This window comes from Solea solea, chromosome 3, assembly GCF_958295425.1.
Source record: "Solea solea chromosome 3, fSolSol10.1, whole genome shotgun sequence".
Taxonomy (NCBI): Eukaryota; Metazoa; Chordata; class Actinopteri; order Pleuronectiformes; family Soleidae; genus Solea; species Solea solea.
The window spans coordinates 14,070,085-14,086,368 of NC_081136.1; the positions used below are offsets into that span (position 1 = coordinate 14,070,085).

At 39.2% G+C, this 16,284-nt stretch overlaps 2 protein-coding genes and 1 non-coding gene across 3 annotated transcripts; 1 reads left to right on the forward strand and 2 right to left on the reverse strand.

Annotated features, from left to right (window-relative positions):
• Nucleotides 1–101: 101 nt before the first annotated feature.
• Nucleotides 102–3,061, reverse strand: si:ch211-119e14.1 (retrotransposon-like protein 1). The gene is made up of 3 exons (XM_058623921.1): nucleotides 2,973–3,061; nucleotides 2,321–2,389; nucleotides 102–1,330 (listed from the first exon to the last, which is right to left on the reverse strand). The coding sequence occupies exon 3, from the start codon at nucleotides 1,326–1,328 to the stop codon at nucleotides 726–728; it is 603 nt and encodes a 200-aa protein (XP_058479904.1). The 5' UTR covers nucleotides 1,329–1,330; nucleotides 2,321–2,389; nucleotides 2,973–3,061; the 3' UTR covers nucleotides 102–725.
• Nucleotides 3,062–4,343: 1,282 nt separating this feature from the next.
• On the reverse strand, nucleotides 4,344–15,612 carry coro1b (coronin, actin binding protein, 1B). Its single transcript, XM_058623920.1, has 12 exons — nucleotides 13,623–15,612; nucleotides 13,355–13,516; nucleotides 10,364–10,569; nucleotides 10,098–10,220; nucleotides 8,913–9,042; nucleotides 7,602–7,783; nucleotides 7,401–7,520; nucleotides 7,150–7,254; nucleotides 6,891–7,036; nucleotides 6,242–6,299; nucleotides 5,830–6,153; nucleotides 4,344–5,739 (listed from the first exon to the last, which is right to left on the reverse strand). Exons 3-12 carry the CDS (start codon nucleotides 10,565–10,567, stop codon nucleotides 5,617–5,619), a joined length of 1,515 nt encoding a protein of 504 aa, XP_058479903.1. The 5' UTR covers nucleotides 10,568–10,569; nucleotides 13,355–13,516; nucleotides 13,623–15,612; the 3' UTR covers nucleotides 4,344–5,616.
• trnar-ucu (transfer RNA arginine (anticodon UCU)) lies at nucleotides 14,757–14,845 on the forward strand. Its single transcript is given in 2 exon segments — nucleotides 14,757–14,793; nucleotides 14,810–14,845. It is a non-coding gene; the product is annotated as a tRNA-Arg (tRNA).
• Nucleotides 15,613–16,284: the final 672 nt, after the last annotated feature.

Sequence of the window (16,284 nt, forward strand, 5' to 3'; positions counted from 1 at the left end):
TTTCAGTTTCATCATCAGAATGATATTTATGTTTCTTCAACTTGGTTATGATTGTATTATATCCGTAAGCATTGATGATACACAGAATAATACAAAATACAAATATTTGAGTGGGGTGTATTGGCAAAACAAGTGTATAATGACATTAAATATATAACCTAAATATAACTTCAAGTAAAAAAGGGACATGTTGACATGTTTATTTTTTAGGGTGAAAAAAAACAGTTTTTTAAAAAAACAGTAGTAAAAACAATTTACAGCAATAATAATAATAAAAAAAGAAACTCCTACAATCCACAACTTATATTCAGGCCGACATATTAAGGCTACGTCGACATTACCAGACACATTGTTCAATTCTGATTCAATACAGATCAGATTTGACATTCCTCCATATTTGTTTGGCTTCTTCATGCTCATCTTACGTGACCATGTGTCAGATATACAGTATATCCTATGGAGGACCACATGCAAGTGACACAAGTCCGATTTAAAGACTGGAATAGAGAAGCACATCCAAAGGCCCAGAAAAAAACAGATACTGGTAATGTGTAGCTCATAACAAAATGTAAACTCGTAAACTGAAAGGCTGGTTCCAGTTTTTATATTCAACACTATTTTTATTCATTTTTTATTTTACTATTTTTTTTTTTTTACATCAGAATTGTAACCTTAACTATTTCCCTGAGCCTTCATCTGATTCATCTTGTACTTTCTCAGTGGATTCACAGTGCAGTCACATCTCTGTTTCCTCCTTCTTCTCCAGACCAGATGGCACTTCCAGAGAACTGCTTAAGGTCTATTAACAATCCGGGCCCTTTATTTCCCTCTTCTGCTTCTTTCTCTTCTGTTTCCTTCCTTTTTGCCTCTGGCTGCCCTGTTAGCCGAGTTTGCTCCCCTACTTCCACACTCTCCAAACTTGTGGTATCATCTGAGGTGTGGTCCCCATCTCCATCTGTCTCTCCCTCTCCATGTTGCTCCACATCCTCCTCCTCCTCCTCCTCCTCCTCATGGTCGCCTCCTTCACTGTGGCTCCCCTGGCTATCACCCTCCTCCACCTGTCCCTCCTCATCTTGGATCTCCTCTCCATACTCATCAGTGTCGCTGCGAGGCCAGAGCTGGATACCGAGGCGTGTCCCCACAGCCTGGGCGGCACCTCTCACCTGGTCTCTGAGCCCTCCTTCCTTATACACCATGTTTCGGATGGTGTACACGCTGTTATTCTCCTTGTTCAATTTCTTGTACAAGAAGATGAGCAATGCAATCAGGCCCAACAGGCAGACTGAAAGGATTATGACAGTTCGATCGGATGCTGTAGGTACATCCATGCCTGAAGTCAAGAGAAAAAAAGTTCACTTAGATGTATTAGATGTGTTAGATGTAGCATGTCACACTTTCACACTTAACTAAATAAATAAATAAATAAATGTCACAGACTAAAATTCCCATTTTGAAGCCTTGACATGTGCAGTTTGACTGCTACCATGAGTTGTTGCAACTAGAACTCCACAGACCTCACCTGATGACATTTTGTGCCATTGTAGAAGACCTGAAACTAGTGACTGAGCCCATTAATTCCTCAGGAAAATATTTACAGATGTTAAAAATAGAGGTATGATTAACATTAACATTTATGTTAAGCAATGTACTGTATGTTTTGGATAGAAAATTAATGTAAATGTAAAGTTTTAGTGGCTGAGGTGAGTTCATCACGTTTCTGAGAACAGAAATGTGTAATAAGTGGCAGATTAATGTTATATTTTAAGAAATAACTCATATCGTCTCACCTCTACTATTTTTTATTCATAGCCTACCATTAAAACAGAATTATTTTGGCGTAGGTGTAGTCGCCTCCTGGTGGCAAACTGCTACCTTCGTCTTACTTCCTGGGCTTCATTTTTCAAATCAGAAAACAACGTCCATTTTTATACACAGTCTATGATTTCAATTCATGTTGTTGGTTTTTTTTTTGGGCTGTCTTATTAAATAATAATATGACATTGGTGAATTACACTTATTCGCTTTCTTGCTGAGGGTCAAAAAGTTAACAGTATTCTCACTAAAACATGAAAAAAAAACAACAACATTATTTGCCGCCTTGCCTCAAATATACTGTTTCATATCCATAAAAGACGCAAATACCCTTTTGATGTTTCACAAAATGTTGAACCGTTTTCCTCTAGAACACATGATTTCTTTTGGGCGCCACATGGCTATAGTTTGCAAGTTTGTCGTAAAACAATAATATATGAGAATGTATATATACATTCAGTTAAATCCTACAACACTGACTGAGGTTAGATGCAGAAATGTATTTTACCTTCACTCGATGGAAAATTCCCACTGGCTTGGGGTCACAGTCACAGGCTGGTTTTTTGCTCCTTGTATTCTTTGGATAGTAAATTTCTGATTAATTTACACCCATGTAAATGACAATGCACACTGCCTTCAGCTAAACCTGTAGATGGCTTAACACAACGCATGAAATGATAAGAATTTCTCTATACTACACTGGTGAGGGGGCGTATTGCATCTGTGTTGCTTTTATCTTGACTGTAAAAGTGTCTATGTTTGGATGACAGGAAGTGAGCAGACCGCTCACAGCACTGCAGGTTTCCTGTCGAAATGATAATTAACAGCATCAGTCAACTTGTGGGGGGGAAACTTTTGTAGTCATCGTTGAGCAGGCTCCCATCAGACATTGAGCACTGCGACATTATATTCCAAACGACAAGAAATGAAATAACGGTGCATTTAAATCAGAAATATATGAGAGTATTTGACCTAAGTGATACATGAATGCTTCCAGTAAGGCGCATATGTACGAAAATATCACATGATGGGTACATTACAACACTTAGAAACACTTAAACATGGGTTCAAGTGTTTGAACTGTACATATGGAGTTTAAATTGTACAGACATTTAGATTAAATACAATAATAATAATAAATGATAAAATAAAATACGCACCAAAGTTTTGAGCAGGAGATGAGGTCTTTGCAGCCCCACAGTGTCAGAAAAATGGAAACTATAGATGGACTGACAGTTGAGTGTGTGTGTGATAGAGAGAGAGAAAGAAAGAGAGAGAGAGAGAGATAGATAGGAGAAGAGCGAAAAGGGGCTGAAGCTGTTGTGGTAAAAAAGTGGTAGAAAAAAGCTGCTGAGACTCTCATGGAAGGTGGCGGCTAAAGGCGGTGAAAACAGGTTAGCGACGAGGTGAAGTGAGGTGGAAAACACAGAATATATACTGTATATGTAGAAGAAGACATATTTGAATATGTTGCACCACAAAGTTCACTTTGATAAAACAGCAGGGAGGAGTATTTAATACATTTTAAAAGTGTAATGTGCACGATTCTGTGGTTTCCTGTGACTCGTTTCATGTACCGTCAATTCTCTTATTGACAATAAATGGGAGGCCCCACTTAACTGAGCCCAAGAACTAAATCCACATGTATTTATTCTTTTTGATTTTGGCACAGACACACTGGTGCACACAGCAGTTGCACGATTTGAACCTTTTGGAAAAATGCACCTAGATCAAACGCTGCACGGTGAATGTGAAACACGTCAGCCACATCCTGTTTGTCTTACAGTGCATGGACAGGCAGCAACAGCACTCGACAGCGGCAATAACCTCGTTTTATATTTTCTGTTCTACTATTTAAAGAAAGGAAAGCAACAAAATATTTTCCAATTTTGAGACCCAATTGTCTTAATTTTGTTTTGAGTTTTAAGATTTTGCTCAGAGGTTGAGGATGCTCTTCTCACTTTTTCTTATATAGATACTATAGTTGGTATCATTGTGTTTTAACTTGTGATGTGACCTGTGAATTTGAATAGTTATCACTTCCTCATTTGTAGTTCTCTTTGTGTTCAGTGTCTGTATCTTTGGATGAGTTCTGTGTTCTGCTCTGAAACTCTGCATGTTGACTTTGCTTATATTTGAATTTTTTTACTCTCACGGTGCTTACTGCGTATATGGATCATGTTTTTACTTCCACAGCTATAGAAAAATAGTTCCCCGAAGAGGCACCTTCATCAGACCACCTCAGTTTGCTCTTCATCACACCACAAAATACTCTGCATCGTGCTCCAAATTTTAAAACAAGGCTGAGCGCTCCCGTGCAAACACGGCGAATGGGAGATGTGCAACACAGCAGTCCTGCTTTGTAGTTTAAAGAGATCTTCTGTCTATTCAGACAGCGAAATATACAGAGAAATGGAAAAGGGTGTGGCATACACCATGACACCAGTGCACACTCAATATACTAACCACAAATAGATCACCATGAGCAGAATGTCTCACTGCAAATAACAAGCCACTCAGTTTATACAAAGGAGGAATGAATATTTATTGAGCTTTCGCAAAAGGGGGTCCCCTTTAAAATGCTACTAGTTTTACAATTAGTGTTAAGAGGTTGGTGCAGAAAGAAATAATGTGCATTTTACAATGTAAGTAAGAGATGGAGAAACTTGACCTGGAATGTATCTTTGTTACATGGTAAGTGACAGATGGATATGCAAAACAGAAGTGTACATGAAGTGTATATATAAAGGAAAACAACACCATCACAAATGCAATCGCAATCTGTATAAAATGCTCCACATTTGAGTGAAACTTCCTCTTTCTTGTAGCTGCAAAGCCTTTGTTAAACTGGTTTGACTATGTTTAATGTATGCATTGTAACACGTATTAGGATTATACCGTATTTATGGTCTGTATACATGTATGCTACTCGGGGCATCTTTCAGTTTAGCTAGTAGCTCTGAAAAAAACGATGACAAGTGAAAGCCTGACGTCAAAAGTGAGGAGACCTTGACCGTAACTCAAGTTGCATCATCCGGACAAATATCTCTCCTCGTGATGTCACAGACCGCCTGACAGCAAGAGGTACAGAAATCACAAGTGTTACCTTTTCATTGACTGCGAAGACTACACAGAATTACAGTACACATACATATTAAGCTCTCGTCACCTATCACTCAAGTACTTCTCTCTGTGAACATCATCATTTGTTAATGTCACACACAGCCTCCTACAGTGGAGAAAAACCAAACACAAGTGACTGGATGTGTTAACAATTGAGGGTCTGATATGACATCAAAGTTTAACTACCTGATTAAAGAGCCCTAATGCTAACGTTTGTGAGTGAAAAAAAAAATTGCTTGATTGCTTAGCTATAGAATGCGAGGCTTTAAAATAAATGTGGTTTGCTCCTAAATCACACATCATATTGGGGCAATGGTGCCACTGAATCTCCTTTAAAGTCCTCAAAAGTTAATCTTGCAAAGCTCCTAAATGCAACACCAAACAGCTGCTGCTACTACAACTTCCTCAGAAACATAAAAAAAAAATGATGACACTTTAAGTGTCACTCTTTCTAACTGTAGATGACACAGTTGATCTTGACCACAATCTTGAAAACGATCACAGAAGCTAATTATGTTTTCACTGCAATAGTTGATGTTGTAATCCACTCTGATTCACGGTCAGTTGCTACTGTACACCGCATTCTTCCACTTACACAGCTCAAGGTGTTGATTCTAATAAGGCTATGCTCTATGGATTTAGTACGGAATGCCCTCTGAACGTAGTGAACTTCCTGCCTCCTCATACATCCCCATCTGCAATCCGAGCCAGCTGCCTCTCCAGCAACTCGATTCTCTGGCTCTGAGCGAGTACGACGGCGCGCAGAGCCTTCATTTCTGCCAACAACTCATTCAACACGTCATCCTGAGAAGAGAGGAAAACAAATTTCATTCTGTTCACCCCAATCTGAGCGTGGGACCCAATAGTACAGTCAGTGTGTCTCCATTGACTAACCTCTTTCTTCGGCCTCTCAATACTTCCATCCGTCTCTCTCGTGGCTACTCGAAGCTGTGTCACCTCTTCTTCCGTGTCCTTGTCGGCACAGGGAGCTGCTACTTGGCCAGTTGCAGGTGAGGCAGCCCCAGAACCAGAGTCCTGTGAGACCAGCTTGGGCTTGCTCCTGAGGGTGTCTCTGTGCTTGGATGGAGGTGCCGAGTAGCCACCACTCAGGGAGGCCAACAGCGGTGACGCGTCTTGCCCGGCAATCCATTCGTCAGCCAGGAGAGCCGGCTCCAGACTTGCTGTGTCCGGGTAAAGGTCTCCCTGAAACAGATCTGACTGGGGAGGCAACAAGAAGATGATGGGGTGATTAACTTGTTTGCATATCATTACATGTCCTGTGTAGGTATGAAATGTTAATGCTTACCTTTCTTGGTACAGTCATTGAGATGGGTTCCACTTTCCTTTCATGCAGTTTGTAGAACCTACAAAAGAAAGTGGAAATGTTATTTTAGGTTAAAACTGTCACACAGCAAAGAAAACAGTTTTTCTCTTTAGACTTTCTGAGTTCCTGAATTACAAGTAGATGTAAATCTAAAAAAGGGAAAAAAAGAAAGAAATATATACAGTACATACACACATATCCACATATATACATACATACAGTATATGTTTGTACACATGCACATAAATTAAATTAACTTTATACTTTACGCCCGTCACAATAGCGTCAGAATGCATTTGTTTGAAAATCAAAGGAGATACACGTTCTTAATTTTGTATTGTGATAAAGTAGAAGTACGTAGATGTCAGTGTTTTTGCCCTCTTTGACCTTCTGTACACTAAACTCAAAGCAACTCTGAATCAGTTTTGCCCCCTGGAAGAGACTTATTATTATCTTTGAACATTACATGCATTATTTTGCTGTTGACCTAATCATTAGATTTTAAAACGTGGGACTTTTGTTGTGGCTGATTCATGTTTGTAAGATTCATTCTTTGGCACTTAGAAGTCTTTTCACTGAATCATATATGCATAGTATGACTTCCTCTGCTACTTAAACATACTGTACTGACCTGGCAATTTCACACTTGTTGACATCCACACCTCTTTTACTCAGAAAGCCGGCCCCTCTCTGCGGCTCCTTGCTGCTGTATAAGCTGAGAAAGTGAACATACGGAGATTCATCCGTCACCTCAAAGTAGCGGATGGTGCAATCCCCCTGAAAACCAGAGGATAAACAAGATGCAAATCAGGCAGCTCAGTAAAACATTCATTTTAAATGCAAACTCAATATCACCAGCTTGTGTTTGTATTTCAATACTGAGCTCATACTTTTCCACACAGATAGACCATGTTTGTGTCAGGGTCATAAAAGGGAAGAAGAACTCCATTACTTGTATCCATTTCTTGTACAGCCATTGGCTCTGAGAGATCTTTCTGTAAAACAAAACAAATATTGATCTGATACTCATGCCTACTAATGTCCGACTGACTTCATCCAACACTTAGAGTCAGAATAACAATAACATGGAGCATGCTACTTCCTGGCATTGAATATAAATTATAAATTGAAACAGACTTACAGTATCCCACAATGCCATCTGTCTCTCACTCATACGACTGAAGCCTGTGGTCAGGATCTTCCCATCTGAGAGGAACACAGCTCTCATAGGCCTGGTACCATCATGGACCTTCTCTCTCACCTGGTAGACATATTACGGGGTGTATTTACTGTCAGGACGTATCCGTGCATAATACATTTGAATATTATAAATGCAAATAACCTTGAGAACGGTGCCTCTTCGAGGGTCAATGACGCGCAGTGCCTTGTCTTTGCAGACAGTACAGACAGCGCTGCCATCCCTATTCCAGCTGACATGGTAGATCAGGTCTGGATGGGCATCGGTCAGCTGGTACACAAGCTCCCCTGTCCCCACGTTCCACACACAAATGATGTTATCACAGCCTGGAGAGAGAGAGCGGCAGTGAGATATGTTTATGTTTATGACACAAATGTATGTTTTGATTGTACAGAAGCAGTTCACAGTGCTCTATAGGATTTCAATATTCAACTAGGTGCACTGAAGCTGGATGGAAAAAAAAAGCATAAAGGAGATCGATACTGCAGGGTGAACAGAGGCTGTCTGATACGAGCTGTGAAAGGTCCTTCAGCTTTGGCTACCATGATGTCAGATGAGTAAGGTTCTGACAGTAACAGTAAGTGAACAGTGGAGATTTCTGAGGACGAGGGCAATGTGGTCTGATTGGCTTTGTATATCTGATCAGAATCTGATATTCCTGACCAACCGTTCACATTATATATTGCAAATGATCAGATCCCATCTGCATGTGTCCATATGTGGAAGTCTAGTCTTCCACACGGATTTCAAGAAAAACAGAAATATGTGCCTGTTACTGTCCCAAACTATTGTCTTCCACTGTCTTCCACCTATCTGAGCGACTGAAACAGATAGGACAGATTCAAACATATCTGTAAAATCAGAATTGCATTCTAAACCACCTCCATATGTGGTTTAAATCAGCTTTGGAAAATCGAATCTCATGTGTTTGTTATTAACATTGTTCGTGGTAATGGTTCCTCGGGTCTGATCACAAAAACTACATTTGGAGGTGGTTTGACCATACAGCTAACAATATCACACTAATGTGAACTAAATTGTCTTGCTAAAGTCCGAGGATAAACGTGGTTACATAGAATGTTTGACAAATTATATAAAATCAAGTGCACTTTTAGAAGTGAAATAATTTTACTCAGATTAAACCTGCACTGGATGATATAAACTGCGGTGACAGTTTATCCAATTCTTTGCTTAGTAAGATGAGAGACATTGTTCAACTCTCACTACTGTTCCACACAGACTACAGGCCACAGGATACACGTCGCTTTTCTGCAGATTTCTTGATATTGTTGAGGAAAAACAGATGACATATGATTTGTTTCCATGATCTGCTACTGCACGGCCTTTAACACCACCATTTTAACAACATGTCAACCACACTGCCCTACAGTGTAATCGAAATTCATGTTTTTTTCCTGCTTTTCCTAACTCCACAGTTGTGACAAATAAGTCTACCTGCAGTGAGAAGGATGTTGAAAGCAGTTGGATGCCAAGCCAGGATGCCCACTCTTTTACTGTGGCCCTCAAGGGTCACAATGGGCTCGGTCAATGGACTTGTCAAACCCCCATCTGGGATCTGCCACAACTGCAAACAGCAGCACATAAAAGACTGTTGTTAAGATGCAGCAGGAGGCATTGACATTGCATTTCTTGAAATTCCAGGCTTTATATTGCACAGGATGAAATGTTTCTTTTGTGTATCCATTTTATATATCTCAAAAACACCTAATGGTAGAGCTTGGTGAAGTTTAACAGGTCATTGTCATTTCAAGATAAGATAAAGTTAGATGTACTTTTATTTATCCCCCATAACTTGCCAACTTGTTCAACAATTAGTTTAAAATACATTTGAATGCTTTCTTCCACTTCAACTCAAGAGCAAAAATCTATCAAATTCATTGTTTGACATTTATTGTGATAATTATCAATATCTGAGTGATATCAAGTGATCTAGAATATTGTTCAGCCTGTTTTTGGAAAGGCAGTTATTTGACCTAGAAAATACTAGGAGGCAGTAAGGAATGAATAGCCTGTCTTGTCCTTCATATGTTTAAAAAAACAACATTTTCACACTTTGCTTTTTAGTAAAAATAAGGAGTAGAAAGGCTCTGGATAATTCAGAGCAAGTTAATGAATGTAGCACTCACACAAGCTACAGACATTTCCCTGCTGTTGTGAATGTGTCTGACCAATACAAACACTTGCTAGGTTTGTGAATGGCAAACTACAGAGAATACAATAATAATAATAATATAGTTCAAATAAAGTTCAAATTCAACAAAGAATGTGGTAGAATTTCATTTGCAGAAAACCAGATTAGCTGTTTCTACTCACAGTTCAAAGCTAAGGTAACTACTTACTTTCTTTAATTTTACCATGCAGTTGTACACTGTGTTACATTTATTGGCAGAAAGTGAATATACTACCCATATAACATATTTGTTGAAGTGTTATGATAATTGCTATTAATTTATTGCATTATTTTTAGTGGCATTTACTTTACAAGTCAGCTCTTAAGGAACATCTACAGTGGATTTCCTTTGTTAAGTGAGAAAGAATTTGCTGTAGCTGATCTCAATAAATGCAGTTAAGTGCCACAAAACGGCCGCAACCTGACAAACTTCAACACTGTAAAGCTACCTTTACGGTGCAATCCTCTGAGGCACTTGCAATGATGTTGTCGTCATGAGGCGACCACTGGATGTCCAGCACCGGTGCTGCATGGCCACAGACTGTCGGGCTGGACTGGTCGATTCTGCCACTCTGTCGCAGTGAAAATGAGAGGGAAATATTTAACATATCACAGGATTATTTCACCATCGTGTCTTATGTGAGGCAGAATAGAGGACAGGAATATTGATTGTTCCTGTCCTCACGTTGATGCTGGATGTCATGGCAAGATGTACCTTGCTGAGGGGAACAACAAGGAAGGCTCCTCCTCCACCCGCTTCGATAATAACAGCGATGAATTTGGGGTTGACTGCACAGAGGGGGCTGTCCCACGTCACACGGGACACTCTGACGTCATCGATGCAGTGCTCAGTTTTCCATGCCTGAGCAAAAACATGGCGGAACTTGCTCTGTCTGACGACACCTCGCCGGAAAGACATATCTATAGAGAAGACAAAAATGAAGAAGTAAAGAAATGACGCAGAGACAAATGAGTCAAAGAACAAAAAATGACAAATCTCTTGGGGAGGATTTACTGCTTTCCTCAGTTTCATACTATTGTCACTACTTTCTGATGGTCTCATTACCTACCTGAGACAAAGAAAGCAACACATGAGGTGCAGATGATTTTGTAATATGTGTCACAGTTACATGTTTCAAAACTACAAAAGCAATCATTTCCACTTACTGTTTATTATTTTAGAAGAAAATTGGTTTAATGTTGCCTTCTATATTGGCAATGCACACAAGAACTAATTTCCTAAAATGAAAAACAGAATTGACCATGTCAATTCTTAACACATTTAGGCTCTTAGTATTTCTTTTCTTTCTGTGATTGATAAGTCAATCTGTGTAGGTGTTATTTGAAAATAAACTTTAAGAAAGAAAGAAATGTCTTAGATTATGTGCTGAACCACATAGGAATCTAGATTCAGATAAAAAAAAAAACAACATTACAAGAAAGAGGACTTTTTGACATTCACATTAATAACAGCTAAATAGCTAAAAAGTCAGTATTGTATGAAAAAACAGACACAACAGTCACAGTACCTTAAATACTGTAGCTCTGTGTTCCTGTGTAGTTTGTTCAAAACCCAGATCTTGATCTGTGTTGTTACTGTGAGAAACTGAGCATCAGGTGTTCTCTGAGTGTTTGCTCTAGTTTTGCATATGTTTGAATGAAAGACGTACATTTATGGGATGAGCCAAATCCACACCCGGATCCACAAATAGCTAATCACACATATTGTGTTATGTCTGTAAAAATCTTCATAAATTCTGTTATTCTTCGGTTTCTTCAGCCAATCCCAAACATTCTTATACTGAGCGTGAGAATGAAAGAAAAGGGGGCTTGTCAAAACAAAAGGTAAATTCTCTCAAACTGGGAGTCTGCCCAGAGAAATACAACCAGGCTGCAGTGTAGATCAAAACATATGGGTACAAAAAAGATTATTATGAAATGCTCGGCTGATTTAAATGCAACAACTGGAAAGGAGTGGATCACTGACACAATGAAGATAATCTGTGGTAATTGGAACCTAATCAAATCCTACTTATTTATGAAGCACATTTAAAAACAAGATTGTTGACCACCTCTCCCTTATATAATAAGGGAGAGAAAATTAGAACATTTGTGTAGTCAGGCTATGCAACACAATCAATATTGTAAATATTACGAACAAGTGTCACATAGTAAGTATATTACTACATTAATTAGGGGTGCACAGGTAAAGAAAGGGTTGGGCTACGTTTGAAACGTACATGCTTGTTTATTGATTGTCTAAATTATGTATTTGCTGGGTATTATAGATCAAATAAAACAGAACAATAGCAGGCACATTTTTTCATACTGGGAGTCTGTTCTGAAAAGTACAGTCTGGCATCAGTGGGCAAAAGGACATGGATCCGCCTCAGACCAAAACATTGAGTTGCAGTGAGGGAAGGGGGGTTGGGGGGTTAGAGCAGCTGAGGCGGGGAAGCCAGTAACTCTATCTATCAGCCATCATCCACCTAATGCTTCACAGTTGCCAAAGCAATCTGCTACTACACAGCTTGAAGTCTACATGTGAGGATGACACTGCTCATTTTCATGGATATTTAGTGGCAGTCAACCGGTTAACTACTTTAGTTGATTAATAAGACATTATACAACCTATCATCATTGGCGGACTTTAGCTCCAATCCCTGGCGTGCACGGACAATCGTATAGAAAATACTGATCTCTGTAATAGACATTAATTAAACACCAATGTATGGAGGTCCACATGGAGGTTTACATGAAATTCAGGGCCAGACTGCCTTTGGCCCCAGTTCGCACTTTGGACATGCCTGCTTTAAGCATAGAGTGGTGCCTGCCACACCGGTGCCCTTTGAATTTTGGCTCCTGTCCTTCCAAATGTCTGTACACGCCACTTGCTTCAATAGTGCCTGATGGCTGCTATGTCTCAGCCTGTCATGTTAAGACACATTTTACTGCTCTTCAAGCCGGTTCAACATACATGCATCTTCTTCTACTGGGGTTTTAAGGCAGGTTGCACCCATGATGTTATATTACTTCCATCTCTTGGAATTAAAAAACAGGGTCCAGGTCAAGTTGAGGTTAGAGGAGTGGCTATGAGATGCATTCAGTGAACCTTGTGAATTTTATTACTTCTGCAAACACACATGCAGCCTACTAATGGAATGCCTGTATTTCCAAGTGTGGAAATACACTTGTTTTTTTTTTTTTAAATCAATGCAATCAATGATGAAACATTTTCAGCCTTGTAACTTTTTAATATGTACATACATAGTGTGATTACAATCTTTCTTAGAATAGTATGATGTTGACTGACATTTTTAATTGGTGGTGTATTTTACTTAGTAATGGGGATAAGGGGACATCAGCCAATTCATTGGGTTTTTTAAATGCTTCACACTACCGTTATTCTATTGGCCTTTAAAAATCCACTACTGGTCGACCTCTAGTATTTAGGTCTGTTGTGTTGTATATAGTGTAGCTGTTGCATAATTAGACCTTTTTAAATCCTGCTTCATCGTCATACATTTGAGCCACACGGGATTAATTTCTTACACCTTTTAATGTCATTGTTGTCTGTACGCTGTAAGTGGAGTAAAACCACCAGTGAGACAGCGGCAACAAAGGACGCGTACTAACGCGTAGTTAATCCCACAGTGAGGCACTGCAAGAAAACAGCAACATTTTATTTTCGATAACAATAACGTACCTGTTTTGTTGTTGTTTTTCAAATAACGATTTATCTTGGTTGAAAAAAAAAAGACCAGCAAAGACTCGTGACAGGAAGAGGCCAATAAAATAATCCACCGCCAGCAGCGGTAACTTAATCCTCTCCTGTGTCCAAGCAGGCGTTCACGTCGACTGCGCAGACCTGTAACAAATCCAGCAGAGGGGAAAAAAGGAAAGACCCATTTCAATAATTATCAAGAATCTTTCGGCTCATTTTCCATTTGTCTCGTCTGTAGTAAGTGACTGACCTGGTAGCGCATGTCCTATAGCGATTTTTATTTACGTTAAGTGGGGACACTGGCTCAGGACGATGATGATGGAGTGAGTGTGAAGAGATGCAGACGCCGTTCGCTACGTCCTCCTTAGGCAAACGTCTGTTTCGGAGACTGAGCAGAATTCCAGACACTTCCGCTCCTGACAGGAAATGTCAGAGACACGCAGGAGTCCAGAGGGTTTCTAGCACTTTTCATTTGTGTCCTTTGTTTCATGTTTTTGTGTGAGGCCTCCCACTGGCCTTGTCCACGACCTGTCTGTATTTGTATGAATTACTTTGATTGTACATTGAATTTGTTGATGAAGACGAAAAGAAAAGCTACGGCTGAAAAAAAGAGTCACTAGCCGTGTACATCTCTGTCCGCTGGACAGGATGTGGAAACAGCGTGCTTGTAAAAACTGTCCGGAGTGAAATATTTTGCAGATTTATCCTGCAGATTTATTATTATATTATATTTATAATAAGTAATACAAGAAAGGTATATTGTTGTGTTGCTTCATGTGTGAAATAACGGAAGAGTATAAGGGCCACATTAAAAAAAAAAAAAAAATTAAGGAAAGAAAAAATAAATAAAACAACATGACTTCTTACAAAAAAGTCTCAGATTTGACTTTAATCTCAGAATTCTGACTTTTTTTTCCTCAGAATTCTGAGACGTTGTGTGAGCAGGTGACTGTCTTCTCGTTAATCTTCAGCACCATCCAGTGTTCAATATAGCACATAACATGCATTATTTGCTCCACGTGAGGTACAGCGCGACGATCGGAATTATTTTTCTTTAATCTCAGATTTGTGACTTTTTTCCCCTCAGAATTGTGACTTTAATCTTAGAATTCTAACGTTTTTCCTCAGAATCCTGCCTTTTTTCTCTGAATCCTGACTTTTTTTCTCAGAATTCTCACTTGTGGGTGAGCAGGTGACTGTCTTCAGCGCCATCCAGTGTTCAATATAGGGCATAACATGCTTGCATTATTTACTCTCCGTGAGGTTATCGTCTCATAGATGAGAAATCTATTCAATCTAGTTTTGTATTCCTAAATAGATTATAGTATAATACCATATCATCATATTATTATATGGTTTACACTTCATATAAGAGGCAACAAGTGGCTCCGTGGCGCAATGGATAGCGCATTGGACTTCTAGGCACTAAAGCAAGTGATTCAAAGGTTGTGGGTTCGAGTCCCACCGGAGTCGCATTTTTCCCTAAAAAAAAAATTCACTTATTGCTCAATATTCCAATTTATAATGCTAGATACTCCCCTCGCCCTGCTAGTATTTCACAATAAAGCTTTGTTGAAATAAAAAAAGGATGAGTGGAGAAAGATCATTATCACTTCCTATTTTGCAGTGGGAAAAAATAAACGATAGTTCCAGTTGTTGCATTACTGTCTTCTTCAATCCTTTTCATGTAGTTATTATTCTCCCTTTGATTTGCCTGTTCGTCTTTTCTCCGAAGTTCAAAACCGGTCGAGTTAATTGTAGGTAGCGAGAGGCAATCAGCTTCCAGTCTCCTAACCCGAATCTAACAAGAATTTGAGGTTCCGGCCAATCAGCGGCCGGGAAGCTACCAAGACATCAGGGTCAGTTGTCATCTATAATCGGCAATATTGGCAGTCGAACCCGCCACGTCGAGCTCCGGCCGTCACATGAAAGCCAATCAAATCGCTTATCGCTACCAAGAATTGACCAATCAAATGGCGTCCCACTACCAAGAATTGCGAAAACCAATCACCTCTCGCAGTGGGCTACCAAGTTATGACCAATTGCAATCGGGACACCAGAGATAATAATTTAGCCATTATCCATCATATCAAAGGGCCAAGTTTCAAGTTATTGTAATTCTGCAACAAAGGAGTGTGTGATATTGCTTCACACATCAGAATCAAGTTATATAACATTCATAATTTAATTACTAAATGATTGTCTATCGCTTAAGCTTATACATTTTTATTTTACATTATTTACATATTATAACGTTAACAGTCACTAATTGTGATAAACTAAATACTCTAATGTATACAAACAGCAAAGACTGCTTAATTAATACCATAACCATCTATTTACATGTAGTTTGCCAAATCTCAATTAAACAAGTTCGGGGAGATACGGGATTCGAATCGGTGACCGTAAAGGCATATCATGGCAAACTGTTCGGAGTTATCGTAGCCCAACGAACAAGCCATTTCCTCCGACCCAATCTAAGACATACATAAAATGATAAAAGGACATCACATAGAGGCCATCGACGCGGGGCAGGAAAAGATGAGACAAAAACAACATCATAACAAAATCCCAACAATATTATTATGTTCCTGCATTAGTAACGGAACTAGTGCTAGTAAACGTAAAATTAACACATTTACGCCATAAACAAAAGCTGTTCATACCATTAGCAGGGTTAGGGTTAGTAGCGAATGTGTTCCTTCGTGCCACATTCTGAATTTAATTAATATTTAATAACACTGCCAACTCTTGTAATTACGTTGTTTCAGTGTGTCAAGTTATAGAACGTAGTCACATTAAATCAAAGGAGATTTCCGGTTATACCCTTTAAAAGAAAACGAATGGTGGGAAAATAAGTGCATTAAACAAAGTAACCGTTATATTAGTTATGTCACACATGAGACACATTC

Bases quoted from the DNA above. Each gene is read 5' to 3' on its own strand.
- si:ch211-119e14.1 (XM_058623921.1), bottom strand. From the start codon at position 1,328: ATGGATGTACCTACAGCATCCGATCGAACTGTCATAATCCTTTCAGTC.
- coro1b (XM_058623920.1), bottom strand. From the start codon at position 10,567: ATGTCTTTCCGGCGAGGTGTCGTCAGACAGAGCAAGTTCCGCCATGTT. The intron at 9,043-10,097 runs GTAGCTTTACAG...TGCTGTTTGCAG, and splicing joins CAGAGGATTGCACCGTAAAG to TTGTGGCAGATCCCAGATGG. The intron at 6,154-6,241 runs GTAAGCATTAAC...TTGCCTCCCCAG, and splicing joins CAATGACTGTACCAAGAAAG to TCAGATCTGTTTCAGGGAGA.